We start from the raw sequence: 22,973 nt of genomic DNA, 5'->3' as shown, positions 1-22,973 counted from the left end.
TCTCAGCTCTCTCATTTTTCACACAACTATTTCTGTCACTTTTCCTGTGAACAAGCAAGTGGAACACTGAGACCAGCTCTTCCAGGAGAGACAGAAAATGTGCTCCATTCTCTAGTGCAACCGAATGTGTCACAGGAATGTGTCACCTTACTGTAGTGTTATAATCCTGATATCACACCCAGTGCCCCTCCACATCAACCTCGGTCAACACCAGACTGCTCGCGGCACAGTGACTGTACTTGGTGGAGCTGATCAGTCACTTCAAAGTAATATTTATCACTACCCAGAAGTTTGAAAGCGTAATTGTTGAACCTGTTAAGCTGAATTCATGACGAACAAGGCTTTCTCCATCACACACACAGCGCTTGATCTCCTGCTCTCGCCCGGCCTCGCTCTGTAACGTGTTTATGGGTTTCAGACAACCGTAACTGAGTGTGTTGGTCAGTTTTTATTCGGCTTCATGACTCTACCCATTTGGCTGAGCCCGGGCCGTCCACCGCTGCCTCGACTCAGATGGCTGCATCGACACAAAGCTCGGTGTCACACAGGTGTGTGGGTCGCCCTGCCAGCCAAAGAGAGAGAACAAATTGGTCCACAGACAGTTTGACGTGCCATGCTAGTTGGCTTCACTTCTTCAATCGCTGTCCTGCCATCGCTCTCCCTCTGTGTGAGGTGGAGAATGCGATCACAGCCACACTCATCCTCAGGTGTTAGAGGGAAACGGGGCTTCCAGACCCTAATTGGCAGGACTCAGTTCTCAGCTCGCCAGGCATCTCTGCCCTCACAGGACCCCTCCTCCCTCCCCTCTCATCCTCACTGTTCCAAAAAGCCATACCCGTTTCAGGGATCCACGCTGGAAGTCAAATTCCATTAATCAAATCATAGCGCAGCACGCTGTTGGAATACCAACGAGCCGGCTGCATGCTAATGAGGCAGGAAGAGGATGTGGGAAGGGGAGGAAGGTGTGTGGGTGTGTGGGTGGGTGTGTGTGTGTGTGTGTGTGTGTGTGTGTTGGTAGTGAGGTTTCCACACAGAGTGATCACCCCAGAATCTTGCTGAAGGGGGAATGGGAAAACAAGCTGGGGGAGGGGAGGGGGTGGTAGACAGAGGCTGATTTGTTCAAACCACTCCCTGGCTGCCCACAGGTCTGCTCGCCTCTGTATTTCCTGCCTGTGTGCATCCACAGTCGCACATTTCAAAACGCTTCCTCACATTTATTTAACTTGCATCATCTTTGCACCTTTTTTCTTACACATACATTTGTAGTCTCGCCAGCGTTGGTGAGAACCAGGTGTTTTTGTGTTTGACTCTCACAGTGAATCATACTTTGCTGGGATACACATAACACGCATGCTGTGTGTACAGACACACATTCACACATTGTGGTGCTCCAAACCAGCCAAAATGAAGTACTTGTGAGTCATCATAACAAGTTATCACCTTAATGAGGGTTATGGGCAGTGACTTCTCCCTCACAGGTAGTTTAATGTGAGCTCTTTTTAGAGAAGAGGTGAAGGTATCAACAGTCACTAGAAAAATAGCTCAAAACACAAAATAGTCATACAAATTTTATGTGACAGAAATATATTTTTCTTATTCTAATGGCTTAGATTGAACCTCGTCTTCCAAATAAATAGATGTGAATGTCATTATAATATTTTGTGACCCCTCTGGTTTGTCTTGGGAGGGGTTCTGACCCCCCGGTTGAGGACCACTGCTCTATTCTATGTCCAACAAATTAAAACATGATATTTAATATCACCAATACACCCAGGTCGAGATCAGTAACAACATTTGTTTTCCAGTAAATGTAACACCATCACAGACAGAAATATGATATTTGTAAACAGTATGTTTCTTTTTGTAATGTTTCAAGAGAAAAGGCATTAGGATGAGTTTGATGCTTAAACCGGTTGCATCCAGGACATCCAGTTGTTAATTCTATGCTCCTTGAAAACACTGTATATAGTAACCTATTTAGATGTTACATGCTAACGAGGGCTGTGTATTGGCAAGAATCTAGCTATAATGATTCAATGTATTACAATATATTGCAATACTGTGAGCAAGGAGACTGCGATTTCTTTAAAAAAAATCTAATTTACACACTAGGACTTGCATAAAATCTGAACAAAGAAACAGTTTTTAATGTAACCAGAACAGTGCGATCTGCACTTGTATTTAAGACATCATAGCCCTCAGTTTACAAAAATCAATACTTTTCTGATAATCAATACAATATCACGGCACAACACTTGTAGCTCTCATTAGAGCCAATAAACACACCTTTTAAACAGCACCTTAACACATCTGATAGACTCTGAAATACAACTTTCATCCCAAATGTCTGTTTTTAAAAAATTATTGAATTTTTCTTTTTAACACAACCGTCTGCTACTCTCTGCTCTCCCATTACTGTAGCTGTTACCTTTCCCGTACTTTCCCCCAGAGCTGCTTATTATTCTGCTGATGACTTTGAAGTAGGATCGCTGCTTTATGAGCCCTGCTGCTCCTCCCAGTCTCCTCCCTGCTCCCTCTACTACAGCACTCCTCCCCAATTAATAATCATAATCAGTGACAGCCTTTGACTGATGATCACTCCCGCCTGAATAACCATCGCTGCAGTGATGGCGATAGCCATAATAATATTTAAAGGCTTACATCAACCTCCTAATCTCCTGGATTCATTAGATAAGAATATGTCAGTCACTCCGCCAGTGAAAGAAGTGGCTGCAGGCTATTGAAAATTAGCTTTCTCTTACTGTGTGCAGATTTGAAACGTTAGTTGCTGTTGTGATTTTCTTTTTGAAGGAAATCGTGTCCACATTCAAAAGGAAGTACAAGAATAGAGGCGGAAAGCGGACTGGTTAACACCCTTTAATGAAAACACTTGGATCCAATGCAACTCTGCGACTTTGACCGTTCAGCTTCTGTCAATCACACTGATGCCTCCATTACCCCTGCAGGCAGGATATCCTGTACAATATGGTTATGAATTGTTATTGTGTGAGAAAGTAGCATCAAGGGTCATTCAAGGGGTTTGTGTTTGTCATTTATAGTTCAGTGAACGGCTGTTACTCATGGGTCAGACCAGATCTTGTTTAGCTATGTCAACCCTTCATTATCCAAACTTTGTCGTCTTTTGTCTGACTTTTAATACATTAAAGCTGCTCTAATCAATATTTTTGTACTAACAATGGAACAAATGAGTGTGTGCAATATGAAAGAGGATGCTTGTTGTGATGATTATCCAACAGAAAATGAGTTGCCCTTAGTTTTATGGAGTGTTTCAGCCTCTCAACTCATTGATTTGGTTTTAGGTCCGACAGCTTTTCGTTTTGATTCACGGCTGTCACTGTGTCGTTTCCAGCCCCAGCAGGCAGCGGTTTACAGCAAAAAGCTCTCACACAGAGAAAGTTAGCAAATAGAGGGTGAGGCTAGTTAACTAAACAGCCTAATATCTCCTCCAGGAGTTTGCGAAGACCAGACCAGAGCTAAAAGAAAAGTGAACGTTGGACGTACCCAGAAACACGACCCCAAATGAATGCTGATGTGATGCAGCTTTAACCAAAAAAAAGCAACAACATCCTGTGTGTGACTGTCTTAATGGAGAGAGCACTGTGGAAATTGAATTTGTTGCACTTCTGTTCTAATGTCACTCCTACAAAAGAAGTGATTACCATGAAACAACATGCTTAGAGACAGCAGGAAACTCAATTAGCATTTAGCAAGACAGCGGCATCTAGAGATGTCCTTTGTCTTCCTCAGACAGGCGACTGAAAAATAACTGCATGACGTCTCTTTCATTCACTTCACGTCCAATATGTTTGTCCGGTAATCTCTTTATAGCATCTCCAGCCTGTAATATCTATATGAGATCTGACATCCCTGGCTCTGGTGTCTGTCTGTCTCTCATTCCGTCTCAGCACCATCCAACACCTGGGAAATAAAACTGCGATATAAACTTGAGACATTTTGCGTTAGACCTCAACACAGTCAGTTGTACGCAACCAGTTTTGCAGCCTTTTGATGTGTGCGTTCTGCTCAAACTATAAAATACTGTATGTCCAAGATGTCAGCAGCCAGAGGGGGGGGAGGGAGACAGATGAGATTAACTGGGGCTCTGCAGCTTTTCTGTGGTAATGGAGCTACAGAGTGGGCACTGTGCCATGTGGGGATGGTGATGCTGGGCGGAGGATGCGGAGACCTGCCGTTCACGCTCTATACAGGATTAGGGCTGTAAGTGCAGGGGGTCAGTCTGGCTAATGGAGCTCATATGTTGGGGACAGAGGGCCTTGTAGAGAGTGCTGCAGTAATGGAGGGAAGAGGAGGGAGGGATGGATGGAGCGAGGAAAGATGTAGTGGGAGGGGTTTATGTGGGGGAGAGTTCAGTCATTGGAAATTAGACGGAGACTGAAACAAAGCATGATTTAATTTCTCCACGTTCACACACAGAGTAGCTCTAGTCCTGTCTGCTTCTCTTTGTATGTGCAGTGTGTTCATTTAAGTTCTTTTGCTGTAAAATCAAAAAGCAAGGAAAGGAAAAGTCAAGGGCCAGGGTCTTTACGCTAAACATGGAGGCTTGAAATTCGCTCATATTTCTTCCATAACGTTTAGAGTCAAAATCAAAGCAGCAGAGTTCTGAGATATTCTGAGTATGGCTCACATTGGATCCTACATTTCAGACCATTAATGACCCCTGCATATAAGATTATTTTTAGGAAGGATATTTTATAGCTCTTTTCTCTAGAGCTTAAACAATTAGTGGATTGACACAAAATTAATCTGCAACTGTTTTATTAGTCGTCACTTTTTTATGCAAAAATCCCCCAAAAATCTCTGGTTGCTGCTTCTTAGATGTGAATATTTGGCATTTGTCTTGGTTTTCTACAACTGTTAACTGAATAATTCTGTGTTTTGAACTGTTGGTCAGACAAAATAAGACATTTGGAAAAGTACCATGTACTCTGATGGGCCTATTCATTATTTTCTGATATGATTTTATCGACTAAATCACTGTTTGGTTAATTAAAAAGATAAATTAATCAATGATGATAGTTAGTTAGTTAGTTATTTGCACCCCTGATTTTCATGTAAATTCAAGTCTAAAATGTGTGGAGTGCACCTCTAAGACTTCTTGGTTTCTCTTTATGGTAACATCCGTACAACACTAACCATGACTTTTGCTTTGTTTTTCTGTTTTACAGGGAGCGGAGCCGGGACCGCCACAAGTCCCGCAGCAAAGACAGCCGCTCAGAAAAGTCTGTCACAATTAACACGCCGCCTGCAGAACCGCTGCTGGGCGACTTGGCTGTTCGGGGTGAGCAGGTCCAGGTAGGGCTGCTAAACACTGCACCAACACTTAAACACAATCCTGCATCACCAAAGCACCACCAGTGTTTGCTACAGGTTCCTTTATGAATGCCTCTAACACAAGATAGGATATATGCTGGTCTTTGTGAGGGATTTAGAGCACAGGAGATTTATCAGTCACTAGTCGAAATGAGTTGGAATTATAATCAGCCTGGGCTGGGATAGGCCATCTGGTATTTGAGGGCAAAAGCCAGAAGGGCCGGTCCACTTCAGCCGAGGTCTGGGTTGTCACTTTCAGGAAAATCACAGACTAATATCTGGAATATCAAACATCAGGATGTGGCTGCAGCAGGGTGCTTCTCTGGTCATCACAGCTGTGTTTCATCCCTTTTGTCAGAGGCAAACACTGTAGCACCCTGCAGTGGGTCAATCGATTATACGCTCCAGTACAAGCTGGGGAGGTGGCTTCAGTGGCCCCCGCCAAAATGGACCAGACCAAGCCAAAACAGCATCTTAGCTGTTTTTGACGGTCAAAATTCAAACTCTACCCTCAGAAATAATGCTGACTTTGCTGCCAATAATTGCAAGCTCAGAAAATGGATTATGTGATGGATTATTTGATAAACGAGAGATATAAGGTAGGAAATTGTTAACAACTTCAATAATAACCTCAACATTTGCTGAACATGAGGTAATGTTTAGGCTACACCACCAGTATGTGTTGGTTTGTCATGTTCTTGCCGAATAGACAGCCTCCTGACTCATTTTCATTTCATATAGCAGACAGCCGTGTGATTATGTTTCTTGGAGTCAGATAAAAGGCGGAACTAATAAAAGACAACTTAATCAGACAGCACCGTGTCAGCTGGGCAGGTTGGCTGCACGTTGGCATGTTAAGACGTGAAATCCTCAGTAGCAACCTACGAGGTACAAGAGTTCTCGGTCCAAGACAATCGCAGTGAAAGAAAATGAGTAATAGCCAATTTGTTAGCTTAAGTTTTGTGTTGAGCCAAAACAGATTATTTTTATGACCCTTAAAGACAGAGAAGTATAAAGTACCAATGATTTCTTCCCCAAAGGTTGACTAAGAGCTAAATTGGGCAATGTTGATAGAACCTTAAGTCGTTGAGTTTTTAGAGCTGGGTGATAATAAACATCAGGATATTAATTATGTCACATTATCTGCTGAGTTTATTGGTTAGAGACCAACAATTGTTTGATCTGCAAAAAGAAAATCTTTTTCTTGTCTTATGTGTATAAATCCTGCAGTGTGAAATATTTCCATATATGAGCTTATATCTAGTTACATTCATCAGTTAAAATCTCAGTTTCACCAGTGTGTGTGTGTGTGTGTGTGTGTGTGTGTGTGTGTGTGTGTGTGTGTGTGTGTGTGTGTGTGTGTGATATATCTTTAATTGCTGGTGTTTGAGACTGTAACCACTCTGCTATTTGACGGTGATGCTACAGGTGATAAACGTAATTTGTGGTATTTTATGTGTTTTGTTGGCACGTTCTACAGCAGTCTTGACAAGATACTTCAACCGTTTGTTTCCTGTTGGATTTAAGGCTCCCTATCCTTGTTGGCATAAACATGACCAAATAGGGCAGTAAGTCATTTTCTCATCAAGGAGGTGTTACTGTTTATATCGCCCAATCTCAGCTCTTATCAACATATTTTTGAGGGATGCAACAATCCAATATCTGAGCATCATACAATTTCATCATCATGAAACGTGGTGTTTCTGTTACCAATTATAGTTGTTCAGTCAGTTTTTAGTGCTCAACCATCCCTGGTTTCTTGTTATCTTACATAAAAATGACTTAGGTATTGGATCAGTATTCTGTAGCAGCAGATAGTCGAGGTATTGGAATCAGTATTTTTCTGCTACATTGATAGCACATTTTATATACTACATACAGTACCCGTTTTTAAGTGACAACCTGACCCCAGTTCACAGCTGTCGCCTTTTTGCTTCCCATTGAAAATCCCAACCACTATAGCATTGCAGTCTTTTTCCCTCAAGACACAATGACACCTGAAGCTTCGGTTCTTTGTATTAAAATTGATTTAATGGTTTGTAGTTGCAGTGTCCTTTTATCTTTGTGTATCTGCTCTTCCATTCACACCTGAACAACCTTTAGAGTTTATAGTTTTCTAGAGCGTATAGTGGATAACTAAGAGGAGACTGTCTTTCTTGGCCTTCTGCTGAGCAGTTAATCAATTGTCTGTCATGTGAAAGTGTGAAATGTGTGCAGTTCATCCTCCAGCATGCTTTGAAAGCAGAAATGTCAACACTTCCTGCTGGCCAAAGTCAAATGCATTTAATGAAAACAGAGATGGAGATTTAAGCACACAGAGACAGCCTTGGCTTACCCACAACTGACCTGCTCTTTTAGCCAAACAACTGTCTGGCACACTGGCCCTCATCAAGTATTCGGCTTAACCCGCTGAAGGGAAAAGATGACAAACACAAACACGCACAGACTCCAACGTTCACCATCATTTACTGACCTACTTGGCGCTCACTTTCCTTTGTGCCGGGACTCGTTAGCTGTACCCATGTATGTGTGACTGTGTTTTTTTTTGTCTGCATAGTGTGTCTAATTTTAACACATGACAGGATTTGCCACAGAGCACAGCCATCCTTAGTATTTTGCTCTTCATGTCTTATTCATGCCGTGGCCTGCAGTAGCGCTGATGACAGGGCGGGGAGTGTTTGGCTTTAGTTTGAGTAATCAGGGCCACCAATTCTACTGAGAGAGAGGCTCAGCACAAATCCTTGTGTGTCTGTGTGTGCTTGTGCACTCTGGTCTGCCATCTCACATATGCTGCTGTACGTGAATGTTTTGTGTCTGCGTGCGTCAGTCTTGTCTCAGCGTCTAACTGTGCAGCGCTGCGCTCATTACTCCGCTGCTGAGACTTAATCAGAGTCTTGGCTGACAGAGCAGCACATCGCTCCGGGCAGGGATGTCCTCACAATCCAGCACAAAAGTTTCTCATGGCTGTGGTGTGTCTGTGATGCCTCACCACAGGAATTCTAAAAGAGGAGGTCTTGCTTTACATGTAAATATGTCAGAAAACACGACAGGAGATTCACGATTAACACCAGACCAGCCGGAGAATTGTGGAGAGGATCTGCCTGCTGTCGAGAGATGGTGTTTGTACATTTTTTCACTTAGCAGCGAGCATTCACACGATGCAGAAGACATATCAAAGCAACTGCGAGCCACATTTATAGGATATGTTTATTCACTGTATTATTTCATGTCTGTACGCCCAATATGAGGCTGGATCCAGCAGCTGGTTAGCTTAGCTTAGCATGAGGACTGGAAGCAAGGGGACAGAAAATAAACGAGTTATATCTCGGTTGTAAAAATGACAATTCACCATTTTACAAGGTGTTATGGGCTGACCTGTCTCTTGGCCAGACAACCAGCGGAGACTCCAGGAAGTTACAATTAAGTTTTTGTACGGATTAAACAAACATGATATGACAAGTTCATTAATTAGCTTCAGAGGTGACTGGTAGGTGGATTACGTTTGGACAGAGCCAGGCTAGCAGTGTCCCCATGTCTCCAGTCTTTATGCTATGCTAGGCCAACCAGCTTCATATTTTGTGTACAGACATAAGAGTGGATTCAATCTTGTCATCCTACTTGGCAAGAAAGCAAATAAGCTCCGGTATAAACTGCAACGCACTACAAAAACACCAATTATTTGAATGGACGTTTGTTTGCTTTCTGCAAACTTTTTGTATCTGCAACGGGATTTCAAAGCTGCTTGTAAATTAGCATGATCATACGCTTCTCTAAGGTTTCTTGATATGTTTGAACAGAACACTTCCAGCAGGTTACTCCAATTTCAGGAGGCAGGCCAAAGCTCCAGGCTGTACGCTAATGTGTGAATGTAAAAAATACATACTGCTCTCTCAGCTGTAAAATCTTTAGGTGGGAACGTGCGGCAAGTCCGCCTCTGCTGTATTTTACTGGGTCGGAGTTTGTAAAGGACAATGGAGGTGAGTATAGCCTGGACTTGAGGTATGGGCCTTCTATAGGTGGACTGACACTAAACCATGTGAGTAATTGGCTCAATTTATCCTGCTGTTATTGTCGTATGAAACTGGATCTTGGGGTGGATAGTGAGAGGTGGATGGGAGTAGCTCAGGTCAGCTTTGCGGCTTATGAGTGTGATGTGGGATGGCATTGTACGAGGTGTCAAACAGGAGAAATGTGATATGTTAAAACCGTAAAACATTCTTTGAGAATTAGCGCCTTCCCTATCCCAACAAACGGCGGGAGAAAGCGGAGCTGGGTTTATTTTTAGATGTTTATGTGCAGTTCAGAGAAGGAACCTTATATTGCCTTGTATGATTTACATTGGTGGGTCAGTCACTGGTGTCTCATCTTGTCTCCTCTGTGAATGCCTTATACTCTTGCGCTGACCAGTACTTGTGCTCATTTGTGCAGAGATCTGGTGCTTTCTAGCAAGGGAATGGTGACAAATAGTTTGGCACCTCAACCTGTCTGATTTGCATGCCACACGTTCTTGTTATGTACCTTCTTCTTGTATCCAAATTCTGTCGTCTTTCCTCTATCAGTGCTTCCAACCACACTGAAGTTGTAAGTTAGTGGAGTACAAGAAAACCATTGTCGTGCTTTCACTGCGTTTGCCAAATTAAACAAAATACTGAACTAGCCAGTTCTTCGAAGTTGCACAAAGTCTCCTAACACTGTGTCACCTTCCTCTCACCTCCCCTGCAGCTCAATTCATTCAACCCAATTAAACTCAGCTGTTTTGTGATCTCAGCTGCTCGCTTACTCGAGCTGGACCTCTGTATGGTAACAGTGGCACCACTCTTGGCATTCCTTTGCGGAGCCCAGTGCAGGTAGCTCCACCGCCCCCGACTCACAAGCAGCCATGGGCTCTTGGAGGAGGCACGGCACTTGCGTTCGTGTTTGGGATCTCTTCCCTGTGGTGAGTGCTTCCTGGCTCAGTCTCCTGTGAGACAGAATCCCGCCAAGCTTCATGGTTATCCCGGTGCTTTGTGTGTGTGTGTCTGTGCTTGTCGTAAGCTGCTTGCCACGGCCAGGCTGCAAGCTCGGTGGGTGGGCAAAGCGGGAGAGAGAAAGAAGATAGATATTGTTAACACCTTTTCAGGGCAGATTTGGAAATCGTTTTTGAGGTGTAGATTTGATGTGCCTTTATTAGTGAGCCTTCATTGGAGAGATGACAGGAAGTAAATGGAGAATGCAACAATCAGACTCTGATGTTGGGGTTAATGGTTGTTACCTTAAACCATAGACCGACTGGGCCGCCCATTGGAGAAGTTTAATAGCCCGAGGAGATGAACTTTGTGGCTAAAGACTCAAGGTAAGACAACAGAATCAAATCATTTGTCCCCGGTTTTATTTATTTAGAGCAGGTTTTATTTTCCTATGACGCTGAGGTGTACTGTAGTGACATCCTGTGTGACGCTGAAGGTCACCTCTCATCATCACAGAATGGCACAGTAACATTGATCTGCACTATCTACATGCTTGGTGACGTAGCGACTACTCCCAGGGCTAGTGGCTGAACTGACGAGCTAACTGCTGACATGCTAGTCAGGCAGGAACATGCAAGTGCTACCCAGACATAACAGGTCTCAGAGATAGCTCTTAGTTCAGTTTGCATGTAAGCTTGGTCACTTAAAGTTCAGACAGTTTATTCAAAAGGCGTATTTATACCTTCGACTTCTGTCTGCAAACCAATCCTCTTAAGCTAAAATGCTACAATAGCCTCCTCTAGTGTGTTTGTCTGTCTCTCACCGCGTTAACATCTTTATAAATCAGTCACAAATATATAGCGAGGGTGGAAGTAGTGCATTTCTTGTGGACTATTTTCCGCAGTGGATTAATCTACATTTGTGTGAGTGTTTGTGGCAGCGGGACAGTGCGTGTGGGATTCATTCAAAACAAGAGTGTGTTCATGGTAATGAAGAAACGTGTCATCCAGTGCAGTAGTGTCTCCTTAATGTGTTTTTAATAGTTAATTAACAGTGGAGCTCTGTGTCGGGCTTGTTAGTGGATGCATTCACGGTTAGTTAGAGTCTTTTCATGGGATTTTGATCACAGTTAGAAAAATACAGACCATCACCACATTTACACACTGTCAGGTTGTCCTACTGTAGATCAGCTGGTTGGATGAACAGGTTTTGTTTTACCTTCCCCACATGCACACACACACACACACACACACACACACACACATTAACACACGTGCCGCCTTTGCCTGTGGCAGCCCGGCGACACCACAGTGCTCACCGGGGCAGAAGCAATGGGCTGAGAGTGGCGCTGAGGCAAGAGGCGAGCGGAGGATGAGATAAGATGCCTTGAGGGAAAGATGGATGAAAGGGAGGGAGGAAGGAGAGAGAGAGGAAGGAGAAGGATAGCGATGGCATCTAATTGTTAGTTGTTTCCTCTCCTCTCTGGATGTTTATTTACTGTACTCCTCCACTCATCTTTCCCCTCCTTATTCCCTCTGCATCTATCCATCCATCCTTTTATCCCTCCCTCCATCCATCCCTGCTGCTGTCAGGACATCCCATGTGATCATCCCATCGCTCTCCTCTCTCCTGCTCGCCACGCTCCCTCGCTCTCTGCCTTTCTCCTTAAAGCCCCTTACATTATGTGGCAAGTGAACGCACAGTCCCATACAATGCCTCCTGAGGCATGATGGGAGAGATTTCTATATAAAGACGGATAAAGCGGGGCAGGGCTGCAGATCAGGACAGAGTCAGGGAGGTCAAACACACACACTCTGGGATGGATCAGAGGGAGGAAAGCAGTGGCCGAGTACAGAGGCGATGTATGTGCGAGCTGCACTGAGCTAAAGTTCAGTGCTTGAGGACTTCAGGATGCAGTCGCCAACGGTGATGGAGGCGGGAGATGAAGTGTTGCACTCTCTCCCGGTGATGGAGATGGGAGATGTGTTTCAGGTGCTTGAGGTTTGTGAGACTGTGGAGGAGATAAGGGAAGTGATTGTCACCACCATAGAAGAAGACTCTAATACTAACTCTCCTCCAGTGACCAGCTCTGGAGCGGGGACTAAACCAAGCCAGGTAAGACAGAGAGGTCTGACTGGCTAACATGCTAAGTGATGCCTCAGTGACTCTGTGCTTGTTTGTGCTGCAACATTAAATCAAATGTGATCTAAATATCACATTTGTTTCTAAGTAAAGGTCAGCTGCTGCTCTTTTCCTGTTTTACACCAATTTCCTGTTACATTTTTTAATACAGGCTACATTTGTCAGGTATCAGTGTCTCTTCCTCCTCTCCTCAATATTTCCTACAGTAGGTTCGTTGTAGTTGTTTGGGATACATCTTGTTTGTCTTATTCTTCCTTCTTTCAGTTTAAATGTTATCTGGAACGCAGGTGCCGGTACATTTTCTTCACGTTTACTCTTTTGACTTCTATGTTTGCAGTACAGAGGCGAATACACTCCTGCTCCTGAGACATGTTTTGGAGTGATACAATATATAATTGGTCAGGATGAATAATACGTTACCTGAAGCAATATGTATAGTTTAATGGGGTAGTTGTAGCTGAGTGTTTGCATTTGAACATTTAATAGGATGTTGTAAAACCTTTTTTTTTTTGCATTCATCAGGCACATAAATAACAAGAATAAAAAAACTGCACCTTCTAAAATGTCTGCACTTGTGACTGTGACACTAACTACTCTTTTATAATTTATACCTGCAGCACAAATTTCTTTCCTTCTCTAATTTGCTAAAGACTTTCTTTTTGTTTCCATCTCTGCCAATTTACTGTTACATTTATTAATTCCTATTATAGATGTGTTCATTTGTTGTTAATTTCACATACTAGAGATTAGAGCAGTTAGTCCATTAATAAATTAATCAATCAACATCTGTAACTAATTCAATAATCAATAAATCGTTAAAGCATTTGATGATTCCAAGTTCTCTAATGTAAGAATTTGCTGCTTTTCTTGGTCCTACATTATAGTAAATTAAATATTTTAGGGTTTGTTCAGACAAAACAAGACATTTGATGACGTCACTTTGGGCTCTACAATATTAAAATGTGCTTCCACACTTCTTCCACTGATGTTCTCTCATACTAATACTACAGAATCGTTACACCAGATTCTCTGTTTTTCAAAATTATAAGTCCGTGTGAACCATACTGCAATGTACCACTTAATCAGAAGCTGCTCAGCTGTCGGTCTCCCATTGTCTCGCAGTCACTCCTCTATCCTGCGAATTATTCCAGGGAACTTTTTTAAGTGCTCCCGTTCCTTGTCCTGACAAGTTCTTGGCAGCCTGGCACGCTGTCCGCAGTTTGAACAAAGGGGGTTTTAAAAGGCTGTGAAAGCTCTTTGGGAATGCGTGTTGCTATATTTTACACAAACACACACACACACACACACACACACACACACACACACACACACACACACACACCTTGCCTCCCAGGAGCTAGTAGAGTGCACTTGTTCCTGCGAGGGGCTTTGTTTGCAGCCCACTTACAGCTGAACTACAGAAACAAGCTTTTAGTGGACATTTGATTTACTGAGAGACAATAGCTGTTAGCTGTGTTGAAAGCTTTGTAAATGCATGCTTGCTGACGTAGCATTGTCAGCGAACGTAGCCAGTGTGTTATATATACCTGCGTACACATGCAAACACACACATTGTTGTCTGAGCATCTTTTGCTATGCTGTCATTCCTTTACTGCTCAGCTATTTGTGGTTTTCGTGGACAGAAATGAGGCTCAGGTTATTAGTGATGGCAGACTGTACAGCTCACTGATTAACTATGCTAGTTAATGTACTTTTAAATGATTTCTGCAGGTCTGTGTGTGCAATATATGCTGGTTTAAAATCTCAGTACTTGTCTCACCGCGGACCAGAATAGGATATTGTAAGCAATTGTGGTATTTGTATTTTTGGCAAAAACAGCTGGACCTGTCATATAATTTATCATCAAAAACACCCTAAAGCCCTTTCGAGCGGCGGCCCACACCATCAGGAAATCCCTCCAATCCCAACAAGCGGTCCTGTAATGCAATACGATGCATCCAAACAAGTGCCTGTGTGCTGTTCAGTTGTCATTGTGGATGTGTTCAAAGCTCAGCAGCTACTGTATCATATTGCAGCACTTAGTCTGCAGCCTCGCCAAAATTTCATCAAAGAAATACTTTGATGGCACGTTCTGCGCCTTATCAAACCGCCCTCGCCGCGCTTCTGAAACGACTCAGCTCAACCGTTTTTTAATGATGTCGAGTTTGATGGAGAAAGTGATTTCCTCGAGTTGGCTCCACATGTTGCTGTTCTGGATGCTTGCCTTAGTGCTAGATTACTGCTCTTTTTAGACGCACAGTATTTTTTCTTTGCTTTGATTTCGTGGCTCTGCATCATTTTCATGCTCCCTTTAGTTTTGGCCTTGCAGGTGGCTGAACCAATTACCACAAATTTAGCTTTAAAGCAGTGCGAGTTACAAGATTTTAAGATAGCGTGTTACTCCTTTAGTGTGCTTCAGTTGCTGAGACTTATTAAAGGAATTGTTAGACTTTTTGAGAAATGCACTTCCCACCAGTAGCTAGATGAGATGATTGATCAACTCTGTACATTAAATATGAAGCTAAAGCCAGGAGACACATAGCTTAGCCTTAAAGCTGGAGGTAGTCCTATTGTACTATTTATCACATTGCAGGGTGCTGCTAGACATTTTTTAAAGTTGGACAGATCCAGGCTAGCTGTTTCCCCCTACTTCCAGTCTTTATGCTAAGCTAAGCTAACTATCTCCAGGATCCAGCTGGAGCAGCTGTAACTAAAGTGTATTTCCCATAATGTTGAAATATTCCTCCTGGTTTAGGTTCATTTGGTTTATCATCCATTTTTTCCCTACGTTGCCAATACAAACAGCACATTTTATCACACTGTACTCTGCTCTCCATCTCCAATGTATTCTGGAGTTTCACTTTAACACTTATTCATTTTTATCTGCCTTTGCTGATTATCCTCCCATCGCCCCAGCTCTTCTCCTCACTTGTTCAGTGGTATGCGAGAACACGTCATATCGGATGTTTCCGTTATTCAAATGTTTAGTTTCTACCGGAACGCCTCAGCTCCTCCCAGAGCAGAGGAATTGCTTGTAAAACCATGTCTGGGTTGAATAAATCACAGCAGACGTAGGACAAGAGCAGACCTGACAGGTGTTTAGTTGCAGTGCGTGTATTTATGACGCATATGTAGTCGCGAGTGGAGGGTTTCTCGTGTTGGTTTGTCTGTGCTGTAGTCATCGCTGGCCCTTGAACTGCCCTTACTCTCCCCTTCCTCTCTGGATCAATTCCTCTCCTCTCTTTAATTGGCTGTCTTGTTATTGAACATTTCTGTCTGGTCCTTTTCTTTTCCCTCTTTGTTCTCTGTCTCTGTCTCTCTCTCTCTCTCTCTCTTTGCGGTTGCTCTCTGTTTCACCTATTTTCATGTGATGAATGGGACTGGGGCTCCTGCAAGGCTGCTGGTACTGAACCAGATCAGCCTGTAGTGATTGGTTAATCCTGTGAGGAAATGTGGGTCACTAGTGTCTATTTTTAGTCATACCAGCACAGGGAAAGCCCAGGTACAGTAGTAAGAGTCCAACAAATCCCAAATTTCATTAGCATTGAGCCAGAGTGAGAGTAACATGCAGGAGGGCATAATCCTTTAAAAATGAGCACAGTAGATATTAGAAAAAAAAGTTAATCCTCACACCAATTTTGATTCATATTAAATTATTTGACCACAAATGCTTGTTAATGGGCAACTATTGAAGTAATTTTTCACATTGCTTCGTTCTTTTATTTGTTGTATGTGATAGTAAAGTTATATATCTTTTGGTTTTGGACTGTTGCTGATATTATGATGGGACATTTTCGCTTTGGACTAAATGATTAAATAAAGAAATCATGTGCCAGTTACCGTAGATGAGAAGATTGATACCACTCTCATGTCTGTCCATTAAGTATTGAGCTAGAGCCAAGATTAGTTTAACAGAGCACAAAGACTGGAAACAGGGGCAAACAGCTCATCCTATTAGCACCTCTAAAGCTCACTTACAAACACGTTACATCCTGTTTTGTTTCATACACATACACAAACTGAAGTGTAAAAATGATGAGTTAGGGTCTTATTGGAATTATATGCGGGGCTGCTTCTTGGCTGCCGGTTGCCTGGCAACCTCCCAGTGACATGACTCCAGGATGAGGAACAAGATATATATATATATATAATGTGTTAATTAGTCAATTTTAGAAGTGCCTCATTGGATTTTAACACCTGACAGTGCCAGGCTTGTTGTTTCCAGTCTTTTTATGCTAACTCTTTATGCTATAGCTTCAAATTTAGTTAGTTGTGTGTTTGATGTTAGTAGAGGTCTGAGGACATTCAAGTGTCATTTCCATTATTGATGTTTGAATTGTTTGGTCTGTAGAAAGTTAGCAGATAGAGGAAAAAGTCCATTACTATCATAGAACATCAGAAATATTCACATATGAGAAGCTGATATCGGGTGTATTTTTGCCCTTTGAGCTAAAAAAAAAAAATTATATTCATATTATCAAAATAGTTGCAGATCAACGAACCGTTGAGCAATGCTGAGCAAAAATGTTGATAGAGGTCTTAAAAGAGTCCTTAAGCGCTGTGTGATTCAGAGGTATGAAACAAGGGTGATGAGTGTAAGTATGAGAAGCAGTGATTCATGTCCCCCCTGGGGGTTCTCGAGGAACACTGTGGTCAGAGAGACACTCTTCCCTACAACTAATGCCTATTGATTTACTTTCTCACACACACACACACACACACACACACACACACACACACACACACACACACTGAGCGTGCTTGTTTTCACCGGCTAGACGGAGGTGAGACATGAGAATCTGTCAGCACTGAAGCAGGAAAGATGCACTGTACTCGACACCACATCGATCAGTTGTGCCATATTTACTCATTCAGACAAAAAAACATTTAAGATATTACTGCATGCAAAAGGGCTTCCTGCTTTCACTCTTTAGGTATGCTACTTGTATCTCCCTGGAACTGAGGCTTGTGGCCTTTTGTGGAGCGCTTGTAAAGAAAATAATGAGGTTGTGCTTACTTTTGTTCTCTGTAGGGGATAATTGCTTCATGTGAGTAAAAAGCCTGTTGCATAAGTCTCTGTGGAGAGGCTGAGGGCCTCCTCAGTCCGCCTCTCTCATTATTAATGAAGTGGCTTTCACAATCGTAATCTCCACTCATGTTGACCAGACTGACATATGTGTTTAATTTAGTTTGTTGAACCAGATATTATATATATATATATATATATATATATATATATATATATATATATATATATATATATATGGCTCACCTAAATGTCAGGTTGTGTCCCCGCAGCGATTCACTCTCCGACCTTTTGAACCCGAGTCATGCATTCCACCGTCTGCTTTACTGCTCATGAGATAGGTCAGTCGTGATGTTTGTCTCTTTCAGGAGCAGTGCAGACAGTGAGATGAGTATTTACGACCGCATTGTCATGTCAAAGGTCAGATGAGGCCGAGACAGTTTTGAGTGCTGGACCTCATCAAGGAGACTGTGGAAATTTATACCAACAAGTCAACAGTTAACACGTCGTCTCCCATGAATGATGATAGTGCTGCTTTAAATAGAAGATCATTTTGGGGCTTTTTTTTGTCATGAAATACTTTAGATTTTTTAATGGAACCGCTTTTCATCTGGATTTATGTCCAAATCTAAAGTTTGACTTTATATACATTTGCCACATATGATATGTATCCATATATTAAAATATTTATTCATGTAACTTTATGTTTATGACCAGATATCTAAAACAGTAATTACATTCCCGTTAACCTCAGCTCCACTGTGTCTTTAGTGCTTATGTGCACTTGTTAGCATTTATCTTAAAGCACCACTGTGCAAAAGTACAACCTCTTAAAGATGCTAGCATGGCTGTAGTTTTTTTAGCAAATGTTGCTCAAACAGGAGTAAATAATGCATTTGTTGGGGACTATTTTAAGCAGTAGATAAACACACCAGGATGCAGTGTGATGGCGAGGCTCATTTATATGTTTACAATGGCACAGAGGAATAAGCGATATCGGGCTCTGGCTACCTGGGCAGTATTTGTTCGTAGGATCAGTTCATTGGTCGTTTTGGTCTTTTTTTTAAGGGGATTTGTTGACAATAAGAAAAATATTGAATACCACCAGCTTTATCCTGTAATAACGGCTAAGGGATGTGGGGGGAGAAAATCCCATCCGGTATATGTGTGTATACAGTATTGATGTCTCGTATAGCAGTGAAAACTCTATTATTAGTCTATGAGTATACTCGGTAGCTTCAAAGACAACCTGAGCAATACTGCCTGGGTCCTCCTATTGTTCTGCTTTATCTCTGCTGTTTTAACCCCTGAGGCCAGTGGGATAGTCTCTGTCCCAATGCACCACCCTCCTCCTCCTCCTCCTCCTCCTCCTCCTCCTCCTCCTCCTCCCAACCCCCTCAGTCTATAGTGATCATAATGCATCTCCTCCACAATCCCCTCTCTGCTTGTGTGGGGCTAATACCGCTGAAACAACCCTTAAAATAGGTTTCATCTACAGTGGTATTTCATCTTGCCAACAGTGTCTTTGGGTGAAAGCTGTTGGTGAGTGTTCTCGGAGCTGATGGCGGTTCATTATCTGTCCTTTTTGTCCCTGGCAGGGGCAACACTCAGCCGCTCACGTTAGCAGCTTGTTATGACTGCCGTGTAAAGAGTGCTTATCTTCCTTGTTCTGACGGCTCTGTTCCGACACCGCTGACCTTCATTATCTGCGGATGCAGTCAGAACCAGACGTCAGCGTTGGTAGCCCAGTTGGCAGCTCGCTCTGTTTACTTTTTCCACTTCCTATCTTCTGTGCCTTTCTTTCTCACGTGCTTGGAAATAACCTCCCTCGCCTTTGTTGAGCTGCTGAGTGTTATAACTGCAGGAGCCGCGGCTATAGGAGCGTTTTACAGCGCAGTGAGATGCCCAACAGTATTCCAGGCACACAGCTCAGACAAAAGCTTTCTCTCCTAATATTTTCAATCCTCTGATGCCCTCTCTCGCAGTTTCCCCCTGAGCAAAGAAGCTATATTTGCCCAAACCCCACTCTATTGTTGTGGTGTTGTTATTCTGTATTTTCTAGACTTGCTGAAGTCATTGGGTTCATCTCAGTTCCTTAAATACATCCCTCACTTGTGTCTTTTCCTCTCTGCTTAACTCCCTTCCACGAGAGGAAATATACAGACCTTTCCAGTAAAATGAGACATCTTTCCTCTCAGGCATCATCTGAAGTATCATCAGTTTCTTATGACGAATCAGCAGTCTGTAGGCTAGAACATCTCTGTCGTGTCGTCTGATGTCTTGGAGTTTGGATTTGCTCAGATAATGTGATCTAATGTCTAAATAATGATAATACAAGCGTACAGCTACCGAAGTCAGCACCATTTTCTTTCTTTTGACATGAATTCTCCCCCCATCCTTAAAAAACTATATTCTGTATTTACTGTGCACAGACACATTGGAACAGTTTATAAATGAACTTTACTGCTCATAAGCCATTTTTACTCTTTGAAAGATTCTTAATTCTGTGCACCTAAATGTATTAATATATGGTATGTAAATTCATTATATGCTAATCCAGGTTATGATAAATGTCTGACAATGTGTAGAAATAATATAGGAGCCTAAATGATTTACAGAAATTATATATTTATATACACCTGAAGCATAAGGGACTTTAAAATTCACACTACTGAATGGAAATAGGGCCTATAGGCTAATAAAATGTGGCTGAAAGAATACCGACTCTCCTCCTGAATATAATATTATCCATCATACAGGGTATGAAAGGAGAAATTACATATAATGAATAGAAATTTTTTCTTTTCTCACATGTTTGGGATGTTATTATTTTACATCCTTTGTCATTTCCTTTATATTTCCAGGATGACAACTGGGGCGAGACCACCACGGCCGTCACCGGCACATCAGAGCACAGCCTCTCTCAGGAGGACATTGTTCGCATCACCAAGGACCTGGAGGACAGCGTGGGGCTCGACTGCCGCCGTTACTTCACCCTGACCTTGGCCGTGATCCTGGGCCTGCTTGTGTTCCTGACGCCGCTGGCCTTCCTGGTGCTCCCCCACCTCCTCTGGCCAGAGAAGCTGCAGAGCTGCGGCACAGCCTGCGAGGGCCTCTTCATCTCCGTGGCCTTCAAGTTGCTCATATTGCTGCTGGCAGTCTGGGCGCTCTTCTTCAGGCAGCCGCGGGCCGGCCTCCCGCGGGTCTTCGTATTCCGGGCGCTGCTCACCGTGCTGGTGCTGCTCTTCGTGGTCTCCTATTGGCTGTTCTATGGAGTCAGAATACTCGACTCACAGGTGAGGAAAGAAAGTTGGGAGAAGGGAATCCAGACGTGAAATATAATAGCTATAATTGGTTGTGTGCACACACTAAAAACTAAAAATATACACACACAGCAGAGTGTTTTCAATAGTAGTGGGAGAGGTCTCATATATTGCAGACACATTCATTTTTAATGCCTGCAGGAGCTCAACAAAATCACAAACAACCAAAACACAGATATTTGGTTTCCCCAGTGTTATGTGTTTACTGTGTGAGTCATAATTTATAATCCCTGTTGGCCCCTCATTCAGAGCGCTCGTAGGAAAGCACTCACATACACACAGAAATCGGGGGTCTAAAAAGCTCGCAATCCTTTGAAATGTATCTAAATATTCATATGTTCTACATCTTGTCTTACATGTGTATGATCTACTTTTTTTTACCCCTGCAGGAGAAGTGTTTATTTTCACATGTTTACTGCATTTGCATGTAGTGTGTGTATGTATTGTGTATATTCCATTCAGAGGTACAAATGACCCCTTCATCGTCCACAGGATGAGAACTACCAGGGCATCGTGCAGTACGCCGTGTCGCTGGTGGACGCCCTGCTCTTCATCCACTACTTGGCCATCGTCCTGCTGGAGCTCCGGCAGCTCCAGCCGTGCTTCTCTGTGTGCGTCACGCGCTCCACGGATGGCGAGATGAGGCACTACAACCTGGGACAGCTCAGGTGAGAAGCACAGAGCGACTAGCTTCATTTTATAGGTGTTTTCTTTCCTTAAATTTGATTTATGTTTGTTAAAATCTTCAGAAAACACAATGGCAGACATGTTCAATCGTCTGTGTTAATGGTCGACCCTGTTATGGATTTACTGTTCAGACAGAAATCAGCCTGTTCAGGCCGTGTTGTCAGGGGCATTGTGCTTCTGGTGTGATTGTTGAAATGGTATCCAGTAATCTGGGTTACATATCCATGAGTTGGAGGCTTATCAGACACTAGAAACAGGTTTATATTACTGAGAGACAGGATTTTACAACTCTGGAAGGTTATCACAGGAGGAATTATTTAGTCTTTCATCAGAATGATGCCTGTAGAAACACAGCATTCACAGTACATAATGTAAGGAATGTAGACTTGCAGCATATTTTACTATATTATGTCCACCCATTCATATCATTGAGGATAGAGTAAATAACACACCTGTGAGTATAATGCAGTGTGATACAACAGCAGCACAAACTACACCCTCCAAAATGATCATGATCATCATTCAACAAAAACCGAACATTATAACTTTTATGAAGGTAAGATTTATTGCTGTTGTATTAGACTGCAATCGTTTTACCGAGCTGTACCTCGCGGACATTTATAAAGGCTCAGTGCAGTTTTTATCAAACGTTACTCAAACAGGAGGAAATTGTGCATTTGTTAGGGACTACTTTCATCTGCGGATGAATCCACATTTGGTTCTCTAGTGAGTATTTACACCAGCAGGATGGTGTGTGGGACAAAGTCAAATAAAGTCAAAATAAACTACAGTGTGTGTGTGTGTGTGTGTGTGTGTGTGTGTGTGTGTGTGTGTGTGTGTGTGTGTGTGTGTGTGTGTGTGTTCACTGGAGAGGAATAAGATACATCCGATTTTTGATACACACACAACACTTTTTTGTTACTTTTGGTCTTTTTCACAGAATTTGTTGGCAGTAAGTTGAGTATAGAATAACAACAGATTTATCCTTCAATGTCTGGCGGCAGTCTGATTTTCTCTCAGCAGAGTGTTAGCTGTTTGTTCAGGCTTGCTACTGCGAAGTTACTGAGAAGATTTATGGCTTCTAAGTAAAAGCTGACACCAGGAAATAAGGTGGCCAAAAAGTGTAAAAACTTGATGTATCAGCAGGGGGGACATTCTCTGCTCTCATGCAGATCTTACATATTTTCCAGTTTCCGACAACTGTAGGGACGTTAATGGATGCTGCTGGCATTGAGAGCAAGATAGCAGCAAATACCCAGATGACCTCTGTGCGTGTAGAGCTTGAAGAGGGAGAGAGGAGGGGTAAGAGGAAGGGACAAGACAGAAGGTAAAGAGAGCTAGGTTGACGTGAGCGACCGGGGGGATACACGTGGTGTGATGACAGGGAGGGAAAAGAGAGGAAGTGTGGGCGAGATGAAGGCAAAGGGAAAGCTAGAAACTGGGACACCTTGAGTGAAAGAGGTGGGAAAAGGAAGTCACTGGCTACATACTCAGAAA

The 22,973-nt window shown here is 42.7% G+C and overlaps 1 protein-coding gene across 5 annotated transcripts in view; it reads left to right on the top strand.

The window, feature by feature from the left end:
* LOC127378757 (vang-like protein 1) overlaps window positions 1-22,973 on the top strand; it is a 51,277-nt gene that overhangs the window by 14,248 nt on the left and 14,056 nt on the right. For 3 of the 5 annotated variants that reach the window (XM_051428012.1, XM_051428009.1, XM_051428010.1), the window contains exons 3-5: window positions 5,208-5,334; window positions 20,331-20,762; window positions 21,282-21,457. In XM_051428012.1, coding sequence (XP_051283972.1) covers window positions 5,208-5,334; window positions 20,331-20,762; window positions 21,282-21,457 — 735 coding nt within the window. Of the gene's footprint in view, window positions 1-5,207; window positions 5,335-12,120; window positions 12,414-20,330; window positions 20,763-21,281; window positions 21,458-22,973 lie in introns of those variants that run through there. The other 2 variants (XM_051428008.1, XM_051428011.1) reach the window with 2 other exon arrangements.

Source organism: Dicentrarchus labrax, unplaced genomic scaffold, assembly GCF_905237075.1.
Source record: "Dicentrarchus labrax unplaced genomic scaffold, dlabrax2021, whole genome shotgun sequence".
Lineage (NCBI taxonomy): Eukaryota > Metazoa > Chordata > Actinopteri > Moronidae > Dicentrarchus > Dicentrarchus labrax.
The sequence above is the reverse complement of the archived record's forward strand: the minus strand, read 5'-3'. Positions and strand labels throughout refer to the sequence as shown.